The sequence below is a fragment of the Pteropus alecto genome, unplaced genomic scaffold (assembly GCF_000325575.1).
Source record: "Pteropus alecto unplaced genomic scaffold, ASM32557v1 scaffold121, whole genome shotgun sequence".
NCBI classification, from domain to species: Eukaryota; Metazoa; Chordata; class Mammalia; order Chiroptera; family Pteropodidae; genus Pteropus; species Pteropus alecto.
The window spans coordinates 16,662,417-16,687,075 of NW_006434369.1; the positions used below are offsets into that span (position 1 = coordinate 16,662,417).

The 24,659-nt window shown below is 40.0% G+C and overlaps 1 protein-coding gene across 1 annotated transcript; it reads right to left on the bottom strand.

The window, feature by feature from the left end:
- Positions 1-6: 6 nt before the first annotated feature.
- On the bottom strand, positions 7-21,771 carry FAM50B (family with sequence similarity 50 member B). Its single transcript, XM_006909299.3, has 2 exons — positions 21,482-21,771; positions 7-1,097 (listed from the first exon to the last, which is right to left on the bottom strand). The coding sequence occupies exon 2, from the start codon at positions 1,036-1,038 to the stop codon at positions 28-30; it is 1,011 nt and encodes a 336-aa protein (XP_006909361.1). The 5' UTR covers positions 1,039-1,097; positions 21,482-21,771; the 3' UTR covers positions 7-27.
- Positions 21,772-24,659: the final 2,888 nt, after the last annotated feature.

Below are 24,659 nucleotides of genomic sequence, written 5' to 3' on the forward strand. Positions count from 1 at the left end.
AGTAGGGGTGGGGCAGGGCAAGAGGTGTCATCGGATTGTGTACTTGTCCCACTTCTTCTCCGGGTCGTAGGGCTCCCAGCGGCTGGCGGGGAAGATGTGCTTGTTCTTCTCGTACCAGCTTCTCAGCACCACCTTGCCGGCGTGTGACTCGTCCTTCTCCATGGTGGCGTCGCTCAGCAGCCGCACGTCGTCATGCACGTCGAAGTTGAAGAGCGGCCCGCTCTTGCCTCGGGCCTTGGTGACGATGAAGTCATAGAAGGTGTGGTAGTGGGGCAGGATCAGGTCCTCCTTGATGTACATGAGCTGTTCCACGCTGGCTGCCCGCAGCTCGCGGAAGTCCTTGCGCAGGCCCTGCAGGGCTTTCTTGAGGAATTGCTGCACGGTGCCGCCCTTGTGGATGCGCACCATGCGCCGGTGCCCTGAGCCGTCCCAGTAGCTGAACGTGACCTCCATCTCCTCGCGCTTCACCTGCTCGCGCTTAGCCTCCCATTCCTGCCGCAGCTCCTCCCGCAGCCGGTTTTCCTCCTCCTCTCGGTCGCGGTCAGGCAGAAAACTCGTGTCCACGTCCGGATTCTTCCCTAGGTTTCTTTTCCTCTTGCTCATCACCTTCGATAACTGAGACTGCTCCTCTGCTGCTGAGCCGTCGGTGCCCTCGTCACCCTCGTCGAGCGTGAAGGACAAGCTAGAGATCTGGCGCTTCTGCTTCTGCTTGCGCTCCCTGTCGCGCAGCGCTTCCAGCTGCTGTCTACGCGCCTCCAGCTGCTCCTTCTTGGCCAGCTGCCTCTCGTGCTCCCTCACCAGGGCCTCCTGCTTGGCCTTCATGTCGTTCAGTGTCACCAGACCCACCGTGCTTGACTTCAGCTCGGCCTCCACAGCGTCGTAATGGGCCGAGAATTTCTTGTCCACCTTCGACTTCATGATGGTCTCCTCGGCGATGCGCTGCTTCAGCACCGCCATCTGCTCCTTCTGCTTTTCCCGTTTCTTGATCAGGTGCATGGCCCGGCCGGCCTCGCGCATGGTGCCCTTGTACTGAGCCATGCCTGCAGCTCCGCACGTCCAAAGCCACGCCTGCGAGTTTTGTGGCTAACTTGTAGATTCTGCATCAATGACGAAAAACACAGGAGTTAGATGGGGACCAAAATAACATCTTGACTAATGGTATAGATCAGTGCGTTCTAAAAAACTTTCTGCAGGGATGGAAATGTCCCGTAGCTATGCTAGCTTGGATGTAGCCATGTGAGGCTATTGAGCGCTTGAAATGTGGTTAGTGCCATCAAGGCACTGATTTAATTTTATTTGAATTAACTTAAATTTGATTAGCTACAGATGACTCGTGGCTCTCATACTGGACAGGGCAAGGCTAAGTTTTGGGAGCTACACATGGAGAGGGTTGGTCGACAGAGCAAACTCTTACCTGTCCAGATACCCCTATCTTGTCAAGCACAGACATGCAAAAGTCAGAGCACCAAGAAAGTAGGCCTGCAGTGAACTCGGGCCTGAATTCCGGTGTGTTGACCACAGGAAAACAGAGTCTGTGAGCAAAATGCACCCCCCTACCCCACAACCACCAAGGCTGGCTCTATCTCCTCAATCAGATACATGGCTCCTCCAAGGGACACAGCAAGTGAGGGGAGAAGAGTCAGACAGAATCATCTTCCAGTACTTCCCTAGAGGATAGTAATGTTAGCTAAGTCTCCATTAATATGTTACCGAGGGGACAGGGCCATGTTAGTGCTGTCCCTATCACTTGTTTAAGAATCATTTCTGTAATGAATACTTGTTGAGTCCATCTTGTACCCAATGCCATAGTGTTTAGAAACAGTGTGGATACAGCCCTGCTTGCTGTGGGAAACAAGGCATAGCGGGAACTGGAGCGGGCAGAGGAGATCTAAGTACAAAACTGCCTTTTTGGTGTTTCAGCCAAAGCAGAGTGAGGCATCCCCAACCATAATTGTATTGAACTCAGCTTGAGCCAACAGTCCATCTCATGCACTGCAGCTCTGTCATCATCTGGACCTTCATCCCGTGAGTGTCCAACCATCCCCCACCCTCCTAAACTTTTCCACAGTCCTCTGGAATGCAGCACCTCATTAGCATACTCTCCTAAATTCTCAGCCACCTCTCCAAACCTTCCCTTTGCCTTCTTGCCTAACAGTGGAACCTGGCTGTTCCCTGTGGAGATCATTTCTCCCTGCAGCTCCCTGAAGTAGAGGTGGTTTTCCTCTGATGTTTCACATCATCTCAAAGTCTAAAATCTAAACGTGTCATGAGTGTCTTTGCTCTTTCAAAAACATTTCTTCTATTTTCTATAAAACCCCTTTAAAGCTCATGTAGTTCCAGCACCACTGGCCCTGTTGTTGCTGTCATCTCTGAAATTCCCTGTCCTCTTGAAACCTTGAGGATTAGCACCTGGCTCAGCTGCCTTCCTCCTCCGTCCTCATCCACACAATTCAGCATGACCTACCCAACACTTTGACCTCCTCGCTTCTGATAATCTCTTCCCTTGCCACACCCTAGTCCTTATCACTAAATGCCCCATCTCCAAAATCTTAACTATCACTTCCTTTTCTTTCCACTTACTTACCTAGTGCCCCAAACTCCAGCTGTCCTCTGATAGCTTGAGCTCTTGCATTCAAAAACCCTATCTCCTCTCTATTATCATTACACCTTCATATGCTTACTCTCTCCTGACACATCAGAAATAGCACATATTCATAACTCTCATGCTCCTTTCCTTTCCCAGAAAAACCTGAATCCTGGTTAAACCCAGCCCCCGTCTTCTTCGTTCCTAAACCCAGGCTGCTGAAGGTTGCTGGAGAAAATGGCACAATTGGTTCTGTCTAATCTCACTATAAATTCATGACCTCAAACTTCCAAAAGATATTCAAAACTGCCTGCAAATTCTATTATACTGCCCCAGCAGCGAGTCTGTTGTCCTGCTCTTCAAGACAACTATTTCATAACTCCTTCTGTATCTCCTCACACCTCCAAGACGCTCCTGCCTCTCCCCAAACCAAGTTGGCTGGCAAATATTTGCCAGCACACAACTGAATAGAGTTCTTTCTTCTGATTCCAACACAGATATTCTTGGATAATAGAATCCTACATCCCCCTCCCAAACTTCATAGCATAAAAACTGCATTCTATCTAGTTAGAGCTCTTCTATATAGCAGTTTCCCCCAAATATGTGTTCTGTTAAAAGAGGGTTCTAAATTCAGAAAACTAATTCAGAAACTCTGAGTTAAAGAAAATTTAATAGATTCTTTACTGTGAGTCTTTAATATGCCTGTTTCCACTGTGACTCCCCAAGAAGGGTATAGAGTATTCTGTGTTTCCTAAAAGTTTTGGATTATTAAATGTTCTTTCCGCTACAGAATCTCTTAACATTTCTTGAAACTGGCTTTGAAATAGATGCCAATCTTTTATGGAAACTACATGCCAAGAAGAAATATCATGGTGTTACCACTCACCAAACTGGCCAAAAAAAGAATCTAGTTTTTTTCTGGACTACTGCCCTTCATCTCCCACTTCTCATCACTCATCTTAATTTAGGAATTGTATTTTTTTTTTATTCACCTAAAACCTCCTCATAGGTGCTCTATCATCAGTATATCTTATTCTTGTCTATCTTCTATATAATATCTTCAGTAATCCTTATAAGAAATAAACCTGATAATGTTATTCTCCTACTGGAAAAGTCTCTATCTCTCCCTTTTATAATCTAATTGGAATCCTTTTTTCTACAAGGTCTCTAATAATGAAACCCACACACTCATTTCCTGACACTTCACACTATGCAGCACCACGCTGAACTTTTTACTGTTCTTGAATAGAACATATTCTTTCAAAACTGTTACCTTTGAGTATAATTTTCCTAGAGAGTCCTGCTCTCCACTGTGCCAGCCCTCAAGATCAGCTCAAATGCCATCTCCTATAGAAAACCTCTACACCCTCCACTGCCTCTAATACCCATAGATACACAAAGTTACCAGTATCTTCTTCTCTCCAGGCTCCCCATATGATTATCTTTATTAGACATTACATAAATCAGATTGGTTTTTCAATTACATAACCCAACCAGCCACACTTTAACCCAATCAACTATAGTAGGTCCATATCTACTATACTTGCCCTTTCTCCAATCTAATGAGAAGGTGAATGTCAATTTAGTCCCTAAACTTCATCACCCTTCCTTTTATTATCTAGCATTCATCCCCTTAACTCAATCATGGCCTCGAAATACCATAGCCAGCCAGCCTCCAGAATTGAAACGGTTAGTCTGAAACTCTTCAAAAAGGTTGATAAGGAGAACAAATAGCAGAAGAAAGCAGACTTATTCTAGGAGTCTGAAAGCCCAATTTTAAGAATTTTTCCAAGTTCCAAAATGATAACCACTTGTGGCCTCGATTCTCAATGAAAAGTACCCTACCAAGATAAACTACTGCTTTAAACACTTTTAAATTTATAATAATAACAATAACAACAAAAGAGAGGAGGGAGCAGCAGTCTGCTCCAGTCAATCTGAAATGCTGATTAAATAGGAAAATTTTAATTTAAAGAAAATTGAACCTCCCCTAGGCTAAGTTACAAGGCAAAACAAATATGCAAACAAATAGCAGCAATTTTTAAGAGCCCACAAAACTCAAAAGCTACTGCTTTAACTGTTTTAACAGAAAAAAAATCAATTTTCATTGCAAACAAAAACAAATCAAAAAGAACACCTTTTGTCATCATTGGGTTTCACATTACCTACTACCAGTTAGAATTCTGATTAAAATTGATAATATTACAAGTGGTAGATATACTCTCCTCTTTAGTGTCAGCCTTAACAGGAGCAGCTGATGGTGGGCCAGTGTCTTTAAAGGGCCAGCCCTACCCAGTAGGCCCAGATTGGGTCTAGATTATGTCTGCTGATGGCATCATCACTGAAGGATCCCTCCAACAACCAACACTGTATTCTGAACTACTTGTCCAAGCAAAGCGACAAGACCTCTCACTCAACCAGATGCCACGCGCGTGCGCGCACGCGCGCACACACACACACACACACACACACACACACACCAGTGCATGACCTCTATAGAATTCTGTAACCAGATCAGAAGTACTTTATAGGACATTTTAAAATAAATGTAATGATGATTTTATTGCATGCTTTCTAATGGAGAGTGGTTAAAAGTGTTTTCAAACATTTTTAACCACCCTCCATTAGAAAGCATGCAATAAAATTAATATTTTGACATGCTTCAGGGTTGAGGGAAGAACCTTCATGTGTTCAGAGAGAGGAAAGTGCAAAATATATTACATGGAAAATGCAACCCATGATTTCCATATGTGTTCACTGGGGAAAAAAAATTAACAGGAGATGTCATGATTTCAAAATAGATTCTGTACCATAAATGTCTCTGAGTTCTGTGAGATCTGTTTTTCTCTAGTTTTTATCCAATACATAAGCATGGATCAAAAAAGTAGTACTAAAAAGATTATTTTTACAAACAAAACAAAACAAAACAAAACAAGCAAGCAGTTCCCAGTTTAATTACTGTTATTTTCTAGAGGCAACCACTTTAAATTATTTCAGATGTTCCTTCTCGTTATTTTTCAATAATTCTTATATTGCTATTTTATGACTAATCAATTTTACTTTATCTATTGGCTTCTTCTTATGGTGGATGAAGATTTAATTTCTCCCTACCGTAGACTAAAATGTCTGGCCAACTCAGGTGAAGAAGAAGGTATGGTTATTAGTATTTATGCCAGATAAGAAAAATGCAAGAAATTATATACCAATCTTAATTATAAATATAATGGCAAAAATCCCAAATAAAATATTAGCAAGTTGAATCTAGCAGCCTATCAATATACACACGTGAACTGATGAAGTAGGCTTTATTCAAAGATAATTCGACATGAAATCTCAACCTGTGTAATTTACCACATTAATAAATAACATCTCAATGCTTGCATGTGAAACTAAAAAAAAATTAGCAAACTTGACCTAGAAAAGAAATTCTTTAAGTTGATAAAAGGTATTTTTTGAGAAAACTTTTTCAAATTTCATATGTAATAGTATATTTTATGTCCTTTACAGTTTTATCAAAAAATAGAACTATGGGGAATTTTAGCTTGTACTTAAATGGCTACAGGCTGGGTGGAGGTAAACAGGGTCTCATGGGTACTTGGTAAGCGAAGGACAGATAGGAGAGGAAGCTTTGAATCTCTCTCAACAGATGTTCATATTTTTGTTTGAGATTGCAAAGCGTCACCTGAAACATAGCTTTTAGAAGTATAGCCAGAGACATGAGGGACATGACGGAAAACTGGGGTGAGAGAGGGGTGGCAAGGAGTTCATGCCCATAGAAAAAAAGTCCCATAGAAAAGTCAGAGAAAAAGAAAAAGTCAGAGGTCTGCCCAATAAATGAATCAGATTTTAAAAAATCGTCTGTAGCTTCTCTTTGTAATATGAATCTATGGTGGAGACAGGATGTTTTCCCTTTCGTTTTTGAAGTTGATTTCAGGGACTGCAGAAAACAAATGAGAGAGCACCACACAGATGCTTCCCTCTGTCACTGGCTTCAATTTACAGTCTCAGTAGACACAGACTCCTTGGCACATGCTGAGACAGTTGCAACACAACTGGCAATCAGTGATGTCAATGGTCAGGGTACCAGAGGTAGCCTGCCTTGGGGCTTCCCCATGCATCTTCTCAAGACTTGCACAGGTTGCAATTCTACCAAGAAATCCCAGTCTCAGACACACTGTTCATAAGATGTGATGGTTTGCAAGTATATAACATATAGCCATGCTTTCTTTGTTGCCAAAATTAATTAGCTGAGATCTTTGCTGAGCCAGCGGAATAATTGTCCTAAGGGTTAGGACTGGGTCTTGGTGTCTAATTGATAATGCAGCTTGTCCTACCTAGCAAGACTTACCATGAGTGATATAAAAGATGAAAAGATTCCAGTGGTAGATGAAATATAAGAGGTGAAAGATTCTACACTTCCTGGCTTTCCAGGATTCTTATCAGACTGCTGTCCACAGGGACTACATCCAAGAGTTGATTACAAGTGAATGTTTTCAGAGGGTCTTCAGAAAATTTTGTGTTTTGCAGTGATGTATAATCCTCTGTACAGGGATTGCCAAGACCAAGGGCCAGGAATCTAATGGGCAAGACCAGATTGACTGGATAAGGATGTATGACTTAAAATTACTGCTAGGTTATCTACCACTGTGTATCTTCATTTCTCCTGCTCTAGGGCGTGGCATATTATACAGACTCAATAAATTTTTGATGAATGAATGAATGAATGCACAAAAGTCATTGATTATACGACATTGAAACAGTGTCGATATTAGAAATACCAGGGATTACAGTAAAAGTGTTCAGAGCTACATCTTTATTTTTAATTCTCTATTTAGAGTGAAGGTGTTTTTATAAACCCCTGAAACTCTGAAATACTGCAGCTGGAAATGTGGCAGCCAAAGTGTAGAATGACAAAGTGGAAATCATGCCACATGAGGAGGGCCGGGTTCTCCTGAGGGCTCTACAATTTGTTACGGCCTCAGGGAAAGTCACATAACTTCTCTAAGCTTCAGTTTTGCCATCTGAAAAATTACAAACTGAATTGTCTCATCCTTTTGAGTTATACAGGTCTAGGATTCACTCAAGAGAACTTTCTCGTAACTCATCTAAGTTGATTACAAGACGTGGATCATGGGAGCCTAAAACTTATTTGCATAATTCCTCTTTGCTCCTTGTTAGCTAGAACTCCAAACTCCAGTTCCTGAGAGTAGGGGTGGGGAGATGTCATCTAAGCCAAAAGCATTAGCTCATAGAATCATATCAGACTTTGGCTGGTTGTAGCAGGGCTGATGTATTATCAAGTTAGTCAAAGGCAAATCCAAATGGCTGGGAAGAGATTAGAATAGAAACTCCTGACTGGTGACAGAGGAGTTGGGGCAGCCTCTGGAATTCACAGCCAGAACCTTGCTTGTTATGGCTACTTCTGATACTTATCAAGCAATTCTTAACACTTTACGTAGGAGTTTACTCTAGGAGAGTGAATGTAAGAAAACAAATCACCTGGAGCTGGTTGTGAATTTTTTCCATTCCTAGTTTCCTGATTGGGGAAGTTCTATTTTCTTCTCTCATACTTCCCTGTGAACTTTTTCCCTATTACCTTGTCAGCCCTCCAATCTCACTTTTTGAACTACTTTGAGATGGTGGAGTGTTTAGATTTCAAAGCTACCCCCTTTCTCCTTCCTTTCACTCTTCCTAAACATAACAGTCACTATCATCAGCCAGACACTTCATTTGCAGTCAGAAGCCAAGAAAGAGAGGGATGCATTTCACTGTCAAAGTGGCCACAGATTATCCAACCCAAATTTCTCTCTGATTTGTGCTTATTTAATTATTTATTTTTAAGTATTTTATACTACATGAATTTTGTAAAAACTGTACATAAAATTTTCTCTATGCAGATCCTGTGCCTAAGAGATAACCATTATTAATAGTTGACATTTACTTCCAGACTTTAAATATATACGTAAATATATGTTTTAATATAAATGGGATCTTTCTGTACACTGTTTAATAACCTCAAACAATATATCATACTACTTTTCATGCTAACACTTAAAGGCCTACCAGATACTTTTTAATAGCCCCAACATATTTCAATATAGGAATATATCATATTTTAGCAATTTTCTATTATTTGAAATTTAAGTTGTTTCATTTTTTTTTAACTCTATAATGATCATTCTTATACCTACATCTCTGTGAGAAAATACTTATAGTGCCTGGCATTTAATATATATTAGTTATTACAATTACTAGTAATCTTTTTAAACCTGATTGCCCTTCACTTTTTTTGATCTTAAGTTTAGCATCTTACGTTCTTTACATTTCAAGATCAAATCTTTTATCTATTTTCCTATTGAGATTTCTTCTTTTCTTATTAATTTATAAGAACTCTTTATATATTAAGAATATCAACCTTTCTCTATCATATAAGCTCCAAATATTACCCCCTAGTTTGTTCTTTGCATTTTAACTTTGTTTATAGTTTTTTTTTTTTGCTATCACATAGCAGTTTTTGTATTTTTAGATAGCCCAACCTGACAGTCTTTATTTTTATGACTTGTGAGTTTAATATGTATTTCAAAATGCATTCGGTTCTCTAGGTTTTCTTTAATTTTTAAAATGTATGTATTTAATCTAGCTAGGATCTATTTCTGAACACACTGTAGGCAGTGATTTAATTTTTTTCCAAAAGGAGGTACTAAATTAAAATGAAAAGTTAGGAATTTTTATCAACCTATTCCATGGACCATAGGTATTCTTGCTAACTAGTAGTAATACAAATAATAAAAACTAATATTTTTTTAAAGAGATCTATATAGCACAAAGTTTCTATATACTATATCAGTTGGTAAAATGTCTGTTCCAGGTAAAAGAAAGCCTGACTCAAAATGGCTTAAATAGAAGATTTAATGACACACTTATTTGAAAAGACCAGAGGTCATGTGGGCATTGAATGAGGTTTGATTAAGAAGTTCAGTAATCTCACCATCCCTTTTTTTCTGCTTAAGCCTAACATTCATTAGGGTCAAAAGAGGATGTCTAGCAATTTCCAGAAGTGTCATGCCGTCTCATTTATATCCAGAGCAAAGAGAAATTGTTCTTTTGATTACTTTCTCAGAAGAATGAAGGAGTTTCTTTCTCGGATATCATAACAAAATTTTCCTTGCTTGTTCCAATCATAGTGTTCAGGAAATGATAAATTATCTCTTTACACTTTTCAGTCAGAGCCCACCCTAGAGCCTACCCTAGAGGGTAGGGCAGAGGGGACATTGTGAAGCATTAGATGCATCAGGAAAAGGTGAATATCTATCCAAACAAAAACTGAGATTGCTTAAATAAGAGGAAGAGAGATGAAAGCCAAACACACTAATTAGCAAATGCCAAATTCTGGTCAAGATGGCAGAGTAGACAAATACTGTACTTGCCTCCCCTCATGACCACATCAAAATTACAACCAAACTACAGAACAACCATCATTAAGAATCACTTAAAGTCTACCTAAACAGAAGTTATATAACTAAGGACGTAGAGAAGAAGCCATGTTGAGACTGATACAGAGGCGGAGATATGGAACAAGCTGGTCCCACATCCCTGTATGGGGGTTAAAAATCTGGAGGGATATCTCAGCTGCAGAGGTACCCCCTAAGGAGTGAGAGGTCCCAGCCCCACACAAAGGTCCCCAGCCTAGGGCTCCAGTGCTGGGAAGAGAAGTCTGCACAACTTCTGGATGTGAAAACCAGAGGAGATTGTGGCTGACTGAGATGGAGGACTGCTTAAGTCCCAGGTGTTTCTCTCAAAGGGCCTGCACATGCACTTACTCACTGACAAACTCACTTGCTCTGAGCTCCAGCACTGAGGCACAGCTTAAAGAGTGCCAGGGACATTTGGGGAGGAACTGAATTGTCTGGCTTCAGGGTGAGGGCTGGAGGGGGCACCTTTCTCCCAGACAGAAGTGTTAGCTGAATCCATTATTCCTTTGTTGAGCCCTCCTCCAACCCAGTGTTTAGACACAGATGGCCGCCATATCTCAGTCTTCATCAACCTGGGTAACACTGTTCATCATGTCCCAGGGATACCCTGAGACCCCACCCCACCCAACTTGCGGGCCCACCCAAGCTGTTTCCAGTGGCATTGCCATAAAAACAGCCTGTCTTGGCTCATGCTGTGGATTTTCCTAAAATCGCTCAAAGATTCTCAAGCCCCAAACAAGCAGCATCTGGTCTCAGCATGCCCTATACCTCTTGCTAAGCAGCCCCAAGGCTAGCATTAGTGGGAGCCAGCCTTGAATCACAGCTTAGCCTCAACCAGACACCTCCAAGGCTAGTACAAGTGGCAACCATTTGCAGATCACTATGTAGTTCATATCAATTGGTCCTGGGCAGGGCACAAGTAGCAGCTGACCTTGTCCTGCAACACAGCCCCTCCCGAAAGGATCCAGAACCAACGCACCCAATGGCAGCTTCAAAACACAACAGAGCATCACCCAACCACCTTCATAAACCACACACCCAAAAGACAGATTGGGCAGGCACCAGACCCCTGTTAAAGTGAATCCTGCTCCATAGTGTCAGCCCCTGCACTGCAGCTCCTCCACTGTCATCATGGCCAGTCCTCAGAAACAGTCAACCTAAGGGTCGGCCTCTCTAACTGATGTGCTGACTGTAATTAAGGCTCAACTACAGCAGAAGGACATACACAGCCCACAAAAGGGACATTCCTGAAACACCTGGCTCAGGTATCAGGGAGATTATGCCACAACGCCCCACAGGAAACCTACTAAATAAAGCTACACTACTAAGACATAGCAGCTCTACCTAATACATGGAAACAAACACAGAGAGGCAGCCAAAATGTGGAGACAAAGAAACATGTCTCAAATGAAAGAATAGAACAAACCTCCAGAAAAACAACAAAATGGAGACAAACAATCTATTAGATACAGAGTTCAAACCACTGGTTATAAAAATGCTCAATGATCTTAGTGATGGATTCAACAAAGAGATAGAAAACATAAAAATGGAGAGAGAAAACAAAAAAGAGCGGTCAGAAATGAAGAATGCAATGACTGAAATGAAAAAATACATTAGAGGGAATCAACAGTAGATTAGTTGAAGCAGAGGACTGAATCAGCAATTTAGAAGATAAGGTAGCAGGAAACACCCAATCAGAAGATCAACAAGAAAAAAGAATCCAAAAAATATAGGATAATTTCAGGGCCCCCTGGGACAACATCAAGCCTATAGACACTGGCATAGTAGAAGTATCAGAAGGAGGAGAGAGAGAGCAAGAGATTGAGAAATTATTTGAGGAAACAATGACAGAAAATTTTCCTAACCTGGCAAATGAAGTAGATATATAAGCCCAAGAAGTGCAGAGAATCCCAAACAAGATGAATCCAAACAGGCTCACATCAAGACACATCATAATTAAAATATCAAAAGTTATTTAAAGACAAAGAGAGAATCTTAAAAGCAGCCAGAGAAAGGCAGTTAGTTACCTACAGGAAGCTTTCATAAGACTGTCAGCTGATTTCTAAAGAGAAACTTTGCAAGCCAGAAGGGATTGGCATGAAATATTCAAAGTGATGAAAAGTAAGCACCTACAGCCAAGATTATTCTACCCAGCAAAGCTATCATTTAGAATTAAAGGAGGGGTAAAGATTTTTTTAGACAAAAAAAAGCCAAAAGAGTTCATTGCCACCAAGCCAGTATTGCAAGAAATGTTAAAAGGAATTTTTTTAAGAAGAAGAAGCACTCACCGTGTGACCTTAGGCAAGTTACTTAACTCCTTTGTGTCATTTTCTCATCTCATCTATAAAATGTGTATAATAATAGTGCTGTGAAGTTCTGGTCAAGACAGCAGAGTAGGTAAACACTGTGCTTGTCTCCTCCCATGACTGCTTTAAAATTACAACTAAATTATAGAATAATCAACCTGGAGAACTACCTGAAGACTAGCTGAACATTATAACTAAGGACATAAAGAAGAGATCACAAAGAGACTTATAGGTTGCGGGGAGACATGAACTGGGCTGGCCCTACCCCACCCTCTCGGTAGGAGGCTCTTTTAGCAGCAATCAACAAGCCTCTGTCTGTCTCCAGAGACTCTTTTGGTGGTGAACAACCACTCCCCAGCCAAGCTGAGGGTTCTGCAGGCCCAAGGTGGGCAGCAGCTAACTTCAGTGTTATCTGAGACTTTTGTGAGTGGTCACAGGCTCAGCACTGGCACCAAATCTGAACTGCAGTAACTTGGTGAACACCACTCACACTTCCCTGCTGACTTCCTTGGACCCAGCCTCACCCAACTTGCATGTGACCTGAGGCTTTTTCAGCTGCTCTGCCTTACAAGCAGCCGGCAAGCAGCTTCAGGACTTGGAGTGCCCTAGGCCTTTCGCTAAGCTGCCCCAGCAAAGTGAGAATAGAGGGAACATACCTAATATAATAAAGCCATATATGACAAACCTACAGCTAACATCTTACTCAATGGGGAAAAGCTAAAAGCATTTTCCTTAAGATCAGGAACAAGACAAGGATGTCCACTTTCACCACTTCTATTCAACATAGTATTGGAAGTTCTAACTATAGCAGTGAGACAAGAAAGAGAAATAAAAGAAATCCAAATTTGAAAGGAAGAAGTAAAACTATCATTATTTGCAGATACTATATAGAGAAAACCCTAAAGATTTCACCAAAAAACTGTTAGAACTGATAAACAAATTCAGTAAAGAAGCAGGATACAACTGAATATTCAGAAGTCAGTTGCACTTTTATACACCAATAATAAACTATCAGAAAGTGATATTAAGAAAACCACCCCACTTACAATTGCAACAAACAATAAATACGTAGGAATAAATTTAACCAAAGAGGTAAAAGACCTAGACTCAAAAAATTATAAGAAATTGAAGAAAGAAATGGAAGATGACAAATAAATGGAAGCATATACTGTATTCATAGATAGAATTAACATTGTTAAAATGTCCATACTACCCAAAGCAATCTACAGATTCAATGCAATCCTGATCAAAATACCAATGGTATTTTTTGTAGAACTAGGACAAATAATCTAAAAATGTATATGGAATCATGAAAGATCCTGAATTGCCATGGTAATCTTGAAAAAGAACAAAGTTGGAGGTATCATACTAGCTGATATCAAAATAACAAGGCTATAGTAATCAAAACTGCTTGGTACTAACATAAAAACAGAAACATAGGTCAATGGAATGGAATAGAGAGCCCAGAAATAAACTGACACCTGTATGGCCAATCAACCTATGGCAAAGGAGGCAAGACTATATAATGGGCTAATGTCAGTCTCTTCAATAAATGATGTTGGAAAAACTGGCCAGATATATGCAAAAAAAAAAGAAGAAGAAGAAGAAGAAAAGAAACTGGACCACCTTTTTCCATTACATATAAGAATAAACTCAAAATGGATTAAAGACTTAAATGTAAGACCCAAAACCATTAAACTAGAAGAAAACATAGGCATTAAATCTCCTGACATTGCTCTTAGTACTATTTTTCTGATATATTTTTTGGGCAAGGAAAACAAATGAAAAAAATAAACATACGGGACTACATCAAACCAAAAAGTTATTGCACAACAAAAGAAACCATCAACAAAATGAAAGACAACCTATTGAATGGGAGAAGGTATTTGCCAATGATACATCTGATAAGGAGTTAATATCCAAAACTTATAAAGAACTCATACAACTCAACACCAAAAAGCAAGCAATCCAATTAAAAAATGGGCAAGGGACCGGAATTGGCATTTCTCCAAAGAGGACATACAGATGTCCCATTGACATATGTAAAGATCCTCAACATCACTAATCATCAGAGAAATTCAAATTAAAACCACAATGAGATATCACCTCACACCTGTAAGAATGACCATCATCAATAAATCAACAAATAACAAGCGTTAGTGAGGATGTGGAGTAAAGGGAACCCTCGTTAACTGTTGGTGGGAATGCAGATGGTACAGCCACCAGGGAAAATAGTTTGGAGGTTCCTCAAAAAATTAAAAATAGAGCCACCTTATGACCTAGCAACTGCACTTCCAGGTGTTTATCTGAAGAAAACCAAAACACTAATTCAAAAGACATACACAATCCTATGTCCACTGCAGCGCTGTTTACAATAGCCAATATATGGAAGTAACCCGGTGCCCGACAATAGGCAGAGGGATAAAGAAGAGGAGGTACATATATACAATGGAATATTACTCAGCCATAAAGAATAAAATATTACCATTTAGAATGACACGGATGCACCCAGAAGGTATTATGCTAAAATAAGTCAGAAGAGAAAGACAAATGTCATATGATCTCACTTGTATGCAGATATAAAAAACAAAATAAACAAACAAACAAATGAAAACTGACTTAAATACAAAGAACAAACCAATGATTGCCAGATGGAAGGTGGCTTGGGGAGCTGGGTGAAAAATAGGACAGGATTAAGAAGTACAAATTGGTAGTTACAAAATAGTCATGGGGATGTGAAGTACAGCATAGGGAATACGGTCAATATTAATGTAATAATTATCTATTGTGTCAGATGGGTACTAAATTTATTTGAGTGATCATTTCAGAAGTTATAGAAATGTCTAACCATTATTCTGTATTCCTAAAACTAATATAAAATAATATTGAAAAATTAAAAGAAAAAAAATTAGCAAACGCCCAGTATGCATACATTGTCTTGTTGATACTTATATAAACGCTGTGAGTTTGGGAGTTGCTAACTTCCCTATTTTCTAGATGGGTATACTAAAGATTGAAAGAATTATATGATTTGCCTTGATCACTGACCTAGTAGATAACAAAGTTCAAATCTACATCTTATAATTCTAAATTCTCTACTTTTCCCAATACTGTAAATTACTTCCCTACAGGCTTAAAACAACTGCTTAGTATATAGGACTGTATCAGTTCTACAAACTCATTTTTAAAAGTTATAAGGTCAAAAGGAGATATTAGATATTGGCCATATTGATACTCCTAATGGTGGAAGAACATTATGTGAGGTTTCGCTATGGTGGCTTCAAAAGAACTGAAGTGAAAATCCTGTCCTAGCTTAGCCTGGGTTTCTCCAAAGAAGAATATGGTACAAAGGCTTCTGTATGGTGATTTATTTGGGAATTTTGTCACAGAGTGCAGGAGAGAGTGTGAGGACGAGGTGGGAGGCTGAGGAAGAAAGCCAATACAATCAAGGCAGCCATCCTTATAGACTAACCCCACGAGTACTTTTGGAAGCTTTACAGAATGTATCACTATGGGTTGGGGAGAAAAGGGGAAGCGTTTACCTAGAGTACACATCCTCCGTGGTCTATGATTGCTTCATAAGATGTTAACAACACAGCATTTCTTAGTGAGTGCCCAGTGGGTTTATTGCACATCCCAGCCAGCCACTGAATCAGAGAAAAAGAACTCAAAGGGTGCTCCAGCATGCAGCTGGATGAATAGAACTGCTCACTGCAACCATGGCTGGAAGGAGATGGGACCAGAGGATTTTGAGAGGGCACTAGAGGTTTTCAATACATGATTCAGTATAAGCTAAGAAGGGAGTCGTACACAAACAAGCCTAAATTTCTATTACACTAGTTAGCATTTGATAAGTTCATGCCTGGATTATGACAACCACTTCCTAAAAAGTTCTTCCTAGTTTTTCCTCATTCAACTACTGCAGTAATCTGACTAAAATAAAAATTTTCATTTGGTCAGAAAGATTTTACAGAAAGATTCATTACTCCCTACTACTTGCAGGATTATGTACAAATTCCTTTGCTTGATATTGAATATTCTTCATAATTGGTTTTACTGTAATTAAACATCTGTACCCCCATAACTGCCCCAGCTGGACTCAAGCAGTCTAATTTCCTTACCTTTTGATAAATTAGCCAAGATTATTCCTTTTCTGTTTCTTTGCTAATATTATTCCCTCTAACCAACAGAAATAATATGCAAAATACTTACCAACTGCTCTGGTAGGCACTGACCAATCGGCATCGAGAATGAGCCAATCAGAACTGATGATAAGTGTAACTGACAAAATGGGTTGACCAGCTGACTCAGCTTAGCCCTTAGCTTCCATTCTCCTACCTGCTGAAATCCCATCTCTACATCATCTTCCGTGAAGTTTTCCTAGGCTGCTCTTGCTTATGCTAGTCTTTTCTTCTTTGCGATTAATTGCTACTTTGTATCCTGAATGTTCTTAAACATGTTCATATGATTATGTAAGTCAAAAATGCCTGCTTTTTTGTGGCAGCATATTCTCTATTGCCTCTTTATGTGATAAAAATTTCATGATATTTTCTACAAAGAGAATAGAAAGATATAATTCAGTCTTTCCTATAACATGGTTGATCAAAAATAATTTTTTATTATTGATATTTTAGAAAGGCTTCAGCTTCAAAAATTTATGACCGATAATACAGTTTTTAGGCAGTTTTTAGGAAAGCATCTATTAACTTTTTTTTCATGGATGAGCTATCAAATTTCAGGAAATTTCAAGTTTCCTTGGAATATTCTTTGAATTGACTTTATATATCATATTCCTAGAAGCTGTTCCAACACCAGGGTGGCCAATATCTGTGTGATATTTTCAAACCATGGCCTCCAAATTTTTTGACACTCTTCCCATTGACAGATGGGATCTATGTCTCTTCCCGCTGAATCTCGGTGTATTTGTATCTTGGTTGTAACCAACAGAAAACTAGATCAGAAAAAGCAGAACAACTACTGCCTTGTTCTCTGAGAGTCTTGCCTTTGGAGGCCTGATCCATTAGGTAAGAAGTCTATTTCCTCTATAACTGCCATCCTTTGAGAAACCCTGGACCACGTTTAGGTTTTACAGTCCACAGCCCAGCTGACAGCCAGTACCAGCCACCAGATGTGATTCTGGCCCCCAGCTATAGAGTCACCATATCATGGAGTCTTCTCAGCTGAGGGCCCAGACATTGTGCAGCAGAGACAAGGTGTGCCTTGTCTGAATTTCTCCTCTTCTGAATCCGTGAGCATAATAAGATGGTGGTTTTATGTTACTATGTTTTATAGCACTACTAAGTTATGTCACTAAGTTACACAGCAGTGGTGACCAAAACAACTATGGACAAAAGTAACTGCAACCCAGGTACATTCCTAATAATGTGAGGTCCCAGGCTTGAGTACAAACTGAGGTCTATATACCACATTTAATATTTAAAGGTTTTGTAAGTTAACTATTATAAATCATGCTAATAAACTATTAAATAAATATGTCTCCCTTCCTTCAACAATATGCCTTCATAATGACTGGGAAGGCCAAGTTTGGATTTAGAATTCCCAAAGAATTTCAGGCCCTCCCCTTTTTTTACCCACCCCAGGCTCCATTCAGGACCTTGGGGGGCCTCATATATATGCATGCCTGTGTTGCACCCATACTCCTCATGGCTATTCTTGGGCCTACAAGTATACACCCAGCAGTGGAGTTTATCATTCACAAGAGGGTAGATTCAGGTGAAAGACCCAAGCAGGCCCCAGGTCTTGGTAGGAAATGGCAGTATCCTAAGTATGGTATAGAACCTGGGTCTTGGGCCCTGGGGTGGGTTCAACTTGGTCAGTCACCCTATGCCAGTCACTGGTCAGAGTCAGGGCAGACTTACTGTGGCCCTAAGGCATTATGTGTGCTAACCACAAAAAGAAATTCCTCTCAACTCAAGCTAAATGTATCTTCAACTCAACTTCCCCTTTGCATTTCTCAAGAACATTCTTGGCCAGTTCAGTGCCACCTGAGATGAGGGAAAGTGTGACTGAGGGGAAGTCAGAATGGAAAGAGAGAGCAGTCCTAGTTAATTGTGGTTGAATTTTCTTACTCTGGAAAACACTACAGCAATAGATAGCCCCAGAGAAGGGACCCAGGCAAGTAGGGGGCCAAGGAGCTACGGCTTTATTGGCTTCATGGAAATCCACCTCTATTTCCATTTCTTGATTCATTTCTCCCCTCTTAATGAACACCCAGGGGAAAGCAAGATATTCATGAGATGAGGCCTTTGTGATCCAGGAAAGAGTTTCAGCTGGAGCAGAGGTCAAAGTTAATGACTCATAGGCTCCATGTGAACTGCAAATGTGATTTTATTTGGTCTGGGCGGTGTCTAAAAAAAATTTTTTTTTCTGAATAAGTGGCTAGCATTTAAAAGCCGAGAGATTTCGCATTAAAATCTATATCTCTTGCTTGTCATGGTAATTAGAAAGATTTGAAAAATTATGCCTGCATTCCCACAGGGCAACAAGTGGCTACTCTTTAGATAGGACACCACAAGCTCTCTAAGTCTCCATGGCCTCTCCAGTCCTCAGACTCATCTAATTTCTGGGTGTTAGAGCAACAAGACACAGACACAGATACCTGCAGAACATCACAGGGAATGCTGACTGACGGTGCCTACACAGATGACAAAGAGCTTCATATTGTTGAATCAGTGACTGGAAAAATGAAAGGCTATAGAGAATTTTTAGTAAACAAATGCCAGGAGAACAAAGAGTGAAGCAATGAGCTTAGCTGCTTAGGATCTTCTTTAAAGAGTAAATCTAGTAAAGCTTTCTTCTTCTATTACTTATTTTATATTAATATGTTGACTATGTGCTACTAATAATAGACTGTAATTTGACTGGATCTTTAAAGAGAAAGAAGCTCGGAAAACTTCTCAAGAAAGTGGATAAATGAGAAAGAAAAGGCAAAACTGCAGACCCACGAGTGAGTTACTTCAGCTTTATCATTAAACCCAAGTTTATTATGACCCTTTTTTTTTTTTTTTAAATTTTAACCATAGGAATTTGGAAAGTCACCTGCCTATCTTATGTAGATCTTTAAAAAATAAATACATCAGTATGGTAGTTCCCTAAAAACTCAAACACAGAATTACCATATTACCTAGCAACTCCACTTCTAGGTATATACTCAAAAGAACTGAAAACAGAGTCTTAAAAAGATATGTGTATACCCATGTTCATAGAAGCATTATTCACAAAAGGTAAAATGTGGAAGCAGTCTAAGTGTGTATCAATAAATAAATGAATAAACAAAAGATGGTATATCTATGAAACGAAACATTATTCAGCCTTTAAAATGATGGAAATTATGACATATGCCAAAACATAGATGAACCTTGAGGACGTTATCCTGAGTAAAGTAAGCCAGTCACAAAAAGACAAATACTGGATGATTCCACTTATATGAGGTACCTAGAGTAGTCAAATTCATAGAGACAGAAAGTAGAGTGGTGGTTACCAGAGCTGGGGGAAGGGGAATGGGGATTTAGTGTTTAATGGGTACAAAGTTTCAGTTTTACAAAATGAAAAAGTTCTGGAGATGGGTGGTGATGATGGTTGCACAACAATGTCAATGTAGTTAATGCCACAGAACTGTAAATTTAAAAACAGTTAGATGATAAATTTAATGTTACGTGTATTTAGACACAAAAGATAAACACAAAAGATACACTTGGGATCTGTATCTTTTCATTTACATCAAAATTAAATTCAGCTTGCTTTCCTCAAGAGGATGTAGAACAGTTGTCAGTGAGGTGGATGAAATGGGGGAATGAAACACAGAGTTCATGTGGCTAATTGGCCAGTAAGGGGGGTCTCATAGTCCCTTGATTAAAATAAGCTACTGTCTGACCTCTACAGGCCTCCTGGACAATAAACACCTCTTCCTCTAAGACATGTGCTGGGAGAATCAGAATTAAATTATCACAATTTTTTTCAGAATAACTATTTTCCAAAGAAGATGCAGGACAGCCAATTAAATATAGACAAGCCTGGCCTAACCAATATTTTTAGAAAATAATTGGCATTACCTGGTCAAAGTAACATTATGGCCCAAGAGGACCAGTGTGAGAGATTATAACTAGGAATGAAAGATCTTGTTTGCTTTTCACATGCAACACCTGCCGTTGCAGAGGTCCATTCTGGAACCAGCCAGAGACTCAGATCTAAGCCTGGGACACAGAGGCTCCTGGAGTGTTAAATAGAAATATTATTTGCATACATGCATATTTACATTGTATATGTACTAAGTTGTATATTTCCACACCACATCACTGTGGCTCTAGTGAACAAATGTCAAATCTCATTGAACCAAATATTATTGTATTAAAATATACACGGAATTTCTGAAATATGCACATACATTTTAAAAACTAATATTCTTGTTTATAATATTATACTTGTATTACATGGCACATATACACCCACAAGTATTCAGAATCCTCACCATTAACCCAGGCTCTGACATTTGCTAGCCATGTGACCTTAGCAAGATACTTTCTAGTGCCTCAATTTCCTCATCTGTAAAATGGCAACAACAATTGTATTTATCTCGTAGATTTGTGAATCTGAAATGAGCCATGCAAGTAAAACCTTTAGGGCTGGTCCTGTCACATATCAAGTGTTCAACAAATTTAGTATTATGTGTTTGTGAGCTGGTAAGCCTACCTTCCAGGTAGCTAAGTATCTGGATAACTCCTGCCTCTGATTCACTTTAGACCTTCCTCATATTTACAGATCGTTGATATTTTAGTTTCAAACTCATGTATCTAAATTCTTTGTTAGACTTTCTCTTTCCTGGCGACACTTTTACCCAAGGTCAGGGATACTGAGATGCAAAGAGAAAGGCACAGGGGAGAAATGTTGCCAGGGAGAATTACTAAACATGATTGCAGATTGCATCTGTGTTTGTAAACGTCTTAAACCCTCAGCTGGGGTTACTTCATGAAAGCTCTCTGTATAATGCACATGTTCTGTGAGTGTCAAGAGTGGACACGCACAAGGGCCCCACTGCCACCTTGGCTGGGACCTCACCCGCCTCTGGCACAGTTAGCATTCAGCTTTTCAGATGAACTCACCACTGTCTGACCCAAGGAGCAGAGTGCTTGGCCAGAAAACTCCAAATTAAGCCAGATGGTGTGCTTCCTTTCAAGACGGGAGAACATGTGTTCCAGTTTTGCAAGGAAAAAGCAACTTGGGACTTCATGTTTTCATTACACTTGGCTCTCACTTCCTATAAGTCCAAACGTTTGTAGAACAGGGAAATGAGCTTGGAGTCAAATGATAAAGCCGATATGATTCATGAACCTGTCAGGAGGGAAGAAACAGGAAACCAAGGGGCTGGCTGCTGGGGCCATGACATCATCACTCTGGCATTCTGTCTTGGTCCTGGAAAAATGCAGTTTGCACCGCCTTGAGGATTTTAAGACACAGGAGACAGAAGCTATTTGATTGCTTGGCCAGCTCCTGAGTGCAATGAACTTGAAAGTTTTATCCACGAGAGTGAGTAAAGGGTGAAATGTCGGTATGTAGACTGTTGCCAAGAATTGCTAGGAGAAATGGAAGAAGAAACAAAACCCTTCATTTAAAACTCCAGTGGAAAAACACTTCTTAAAAACAAACACTGAGAAGCACAATGTGCTTTTATTGTGCCTGAAATTTTTTTTAAACGGGCTTTGGAAAAATATTCTCTTGATGTTTATAAAGTTCTTGCTTAATAAAGGGCTACTCCAGGGCAATTGAGAATTTGGTCTCATGGCCTGGGAACTAGAGACTCCTAGACTTATTTCTTAGTGAAGAGGGAGAGCAGGGGTATGGGGGTGCTGATGAAGGAAGAGAGGAGGAAAATGGTTGATGTGAGGCTTCACCCTCTGACTAGGAGGGGACGGCGTTTATCTCCTTTCACAGAGGAAGAACAAGGTTTACAGGGGTTCATACCTTACCCAAAGTTAGACAACTAGTAAAAGCTGAATTGAAGCCCAGACATATTGCTATGTGCACAAATCTGGGAGATAGACAGAGGAAATCTTGCTTTTCTTTCTTCGCAAGCTAATGACGCCCAACAGCATTCATATCAGCACATAAAGAGGTCTGTCAGAGTGGACAGTGAAGCTGCTTGGTAATACTTACCGGGATGCATAGCAGGGGTGTGAAAATTACAGCCTGTAGGCTAATGTGGCCCGCTGTTGGCTTTTGTAAATGCTGGTCCACTAGAACACAGGCACGCCATTCGGTGACCTATGTCTGAAACTGCTTTCCTGCTGTAGGCTGAGTTGAGCGCTTACAACAGAGACTTCAGGGCCCACAAAGGTAAAAGTATTTACCATCTGGTCCTTTACAGAAAAAGTTTACTAAACCCTGGTCTAAAGCAAGAGAGCTGCCAGGGGAGGAAAGTCCCCTCTCACCTCAGTGCCCCCTTCACAGAACCAGGCAGCAAAAGCCTTCCACCCTCCCACAGTGTGGCCACCCTGCCAGCTCCTCCCCTTGGCAGAACATAACATCTGACTGATGGCAGTGACAAGGGAAGTCTGGCTAAATAATGCATCGGCAGGGCTGCCTCTGCTCTCAGTTTTCCTGCAGCCTTTGCTGGGCCATGCAGCCAGGCTGGATTTTAGCTTGGACCCGCAAGACCACACTGTTATGCAGGTCCCACATCCCTTGCATGTGAGCTCTGTGAGAGACAGGTAAGGTGAACTCATTCATGCATTCCTGATACATACCATATAATAGGGACTCAATAAATTTGATTTCAATTTATAAATAAGTGTGTAATGGATTACTTTTTTTAAATTAATAAATGAGCAAGTGTCTTAGTCCCAACTGCTGAGACCCTTATTCCAGGCAGGGCATCCAGAACCTCAGTTTAGCAAGACTGGACCGAGACATGAGGGTTTCTGGGTAGTTACAAATTTAGCACCACTTCAAGCCAATATCCTTTTAATATTTATTCCACATTTATTTTGAGAAAAACAGATTTTCTATTGGTAAAAATTATATATATCTTTCTTTCCATCTAGGGATTTATTAGATACATTGACTATAATGTAGCATATAAACTTACTGTATTTGGACTTGCCTTTCCTTTTAGTTTTTTCATGACATGTGACTGGATTACAATTAGTCATTCACAGACTCGAAGAATCAAAATAACACAGTCTTATTCGAAATTTAAAAATTATTTTTCCTGGCTTTCATTACCCCCAAAACATTTTTTTAAAAATTTTTCTGGAGTCCTTATTACCGCTTGGGTTTTCTTTTGTACTTTTCCAAACATGCCTCTTGCTTACATACTAAACAGTCTAAGATTTATGCAATAAAACAAATCATTCAGTCCCAGGAAACATCCCAATACAGTGCATTATTTGGTTCCAGAACCTCAGTTGACTGTGTAGTTAACTTCAGCTAAAGAGACCAATGACTGCACCTTCAATATTCACTCAACTAAGGAAGATGAGCATATTCAAGGAGCGTTGTCTCACTTTCCACTAGAAGCAATAGACCACTTCGGTGGGTATAGGACCAATTTATGTTTAGCCATTTATCTAAAGAGTCAGACATGGACACCTGAATTAATCCTCTTTGTGATCAATTCCAATAAGACTTGAGCATCTATAAGCCTGGCGTCTAAAGAAGTTGCTCGGGTATCTAGTCTATTAATCCAACTTGGCCACGTTGCTTAATTCCATCACAAAGTTAAAATCAGTTTATAGCATTACAGTGATAGATAGACATGAAATAATAATGATAATGATAATAACTGCCACAAGAATGTGAGCTCCATCAAGGCAGGCATGTTGTTCACTACTGTTGCACTGCCAGCTCCCAGGGCCATGTCCAACACCACTTATAGCAGAGGCAAGTAGGGTGTGGCTGAGCAATGCACCAGGATGCAATAAACAGGAGCTCAACAGATATTTGTTGAATGAGTGAATTTGCTGAAAGATTACTATGGGTAAAACATTAAGTCCATTTAACAGGTATGAAAATTAAGGTTCAGAAGTTAATTGGCTTGCCCGGATATATACATAGAGCTGGCAAAAAAGAAAGCTGAACTGAGGCCTGTTTAATTTCAAGATCTTTGCTTTCTCAACAATTCTACTTGGTCCCTAGGGCCATGGAGTTGGTTCAATCAGAGAACCAATCATAGTATTCTGACTGGTAAGGCACAAAGAACACACATCAGAGTATTTGCTTACCACAAAATTTTAATTACCATGGGGAATAGGTTAAAGGATATTTGTAAGGCAGCAGAAAGCC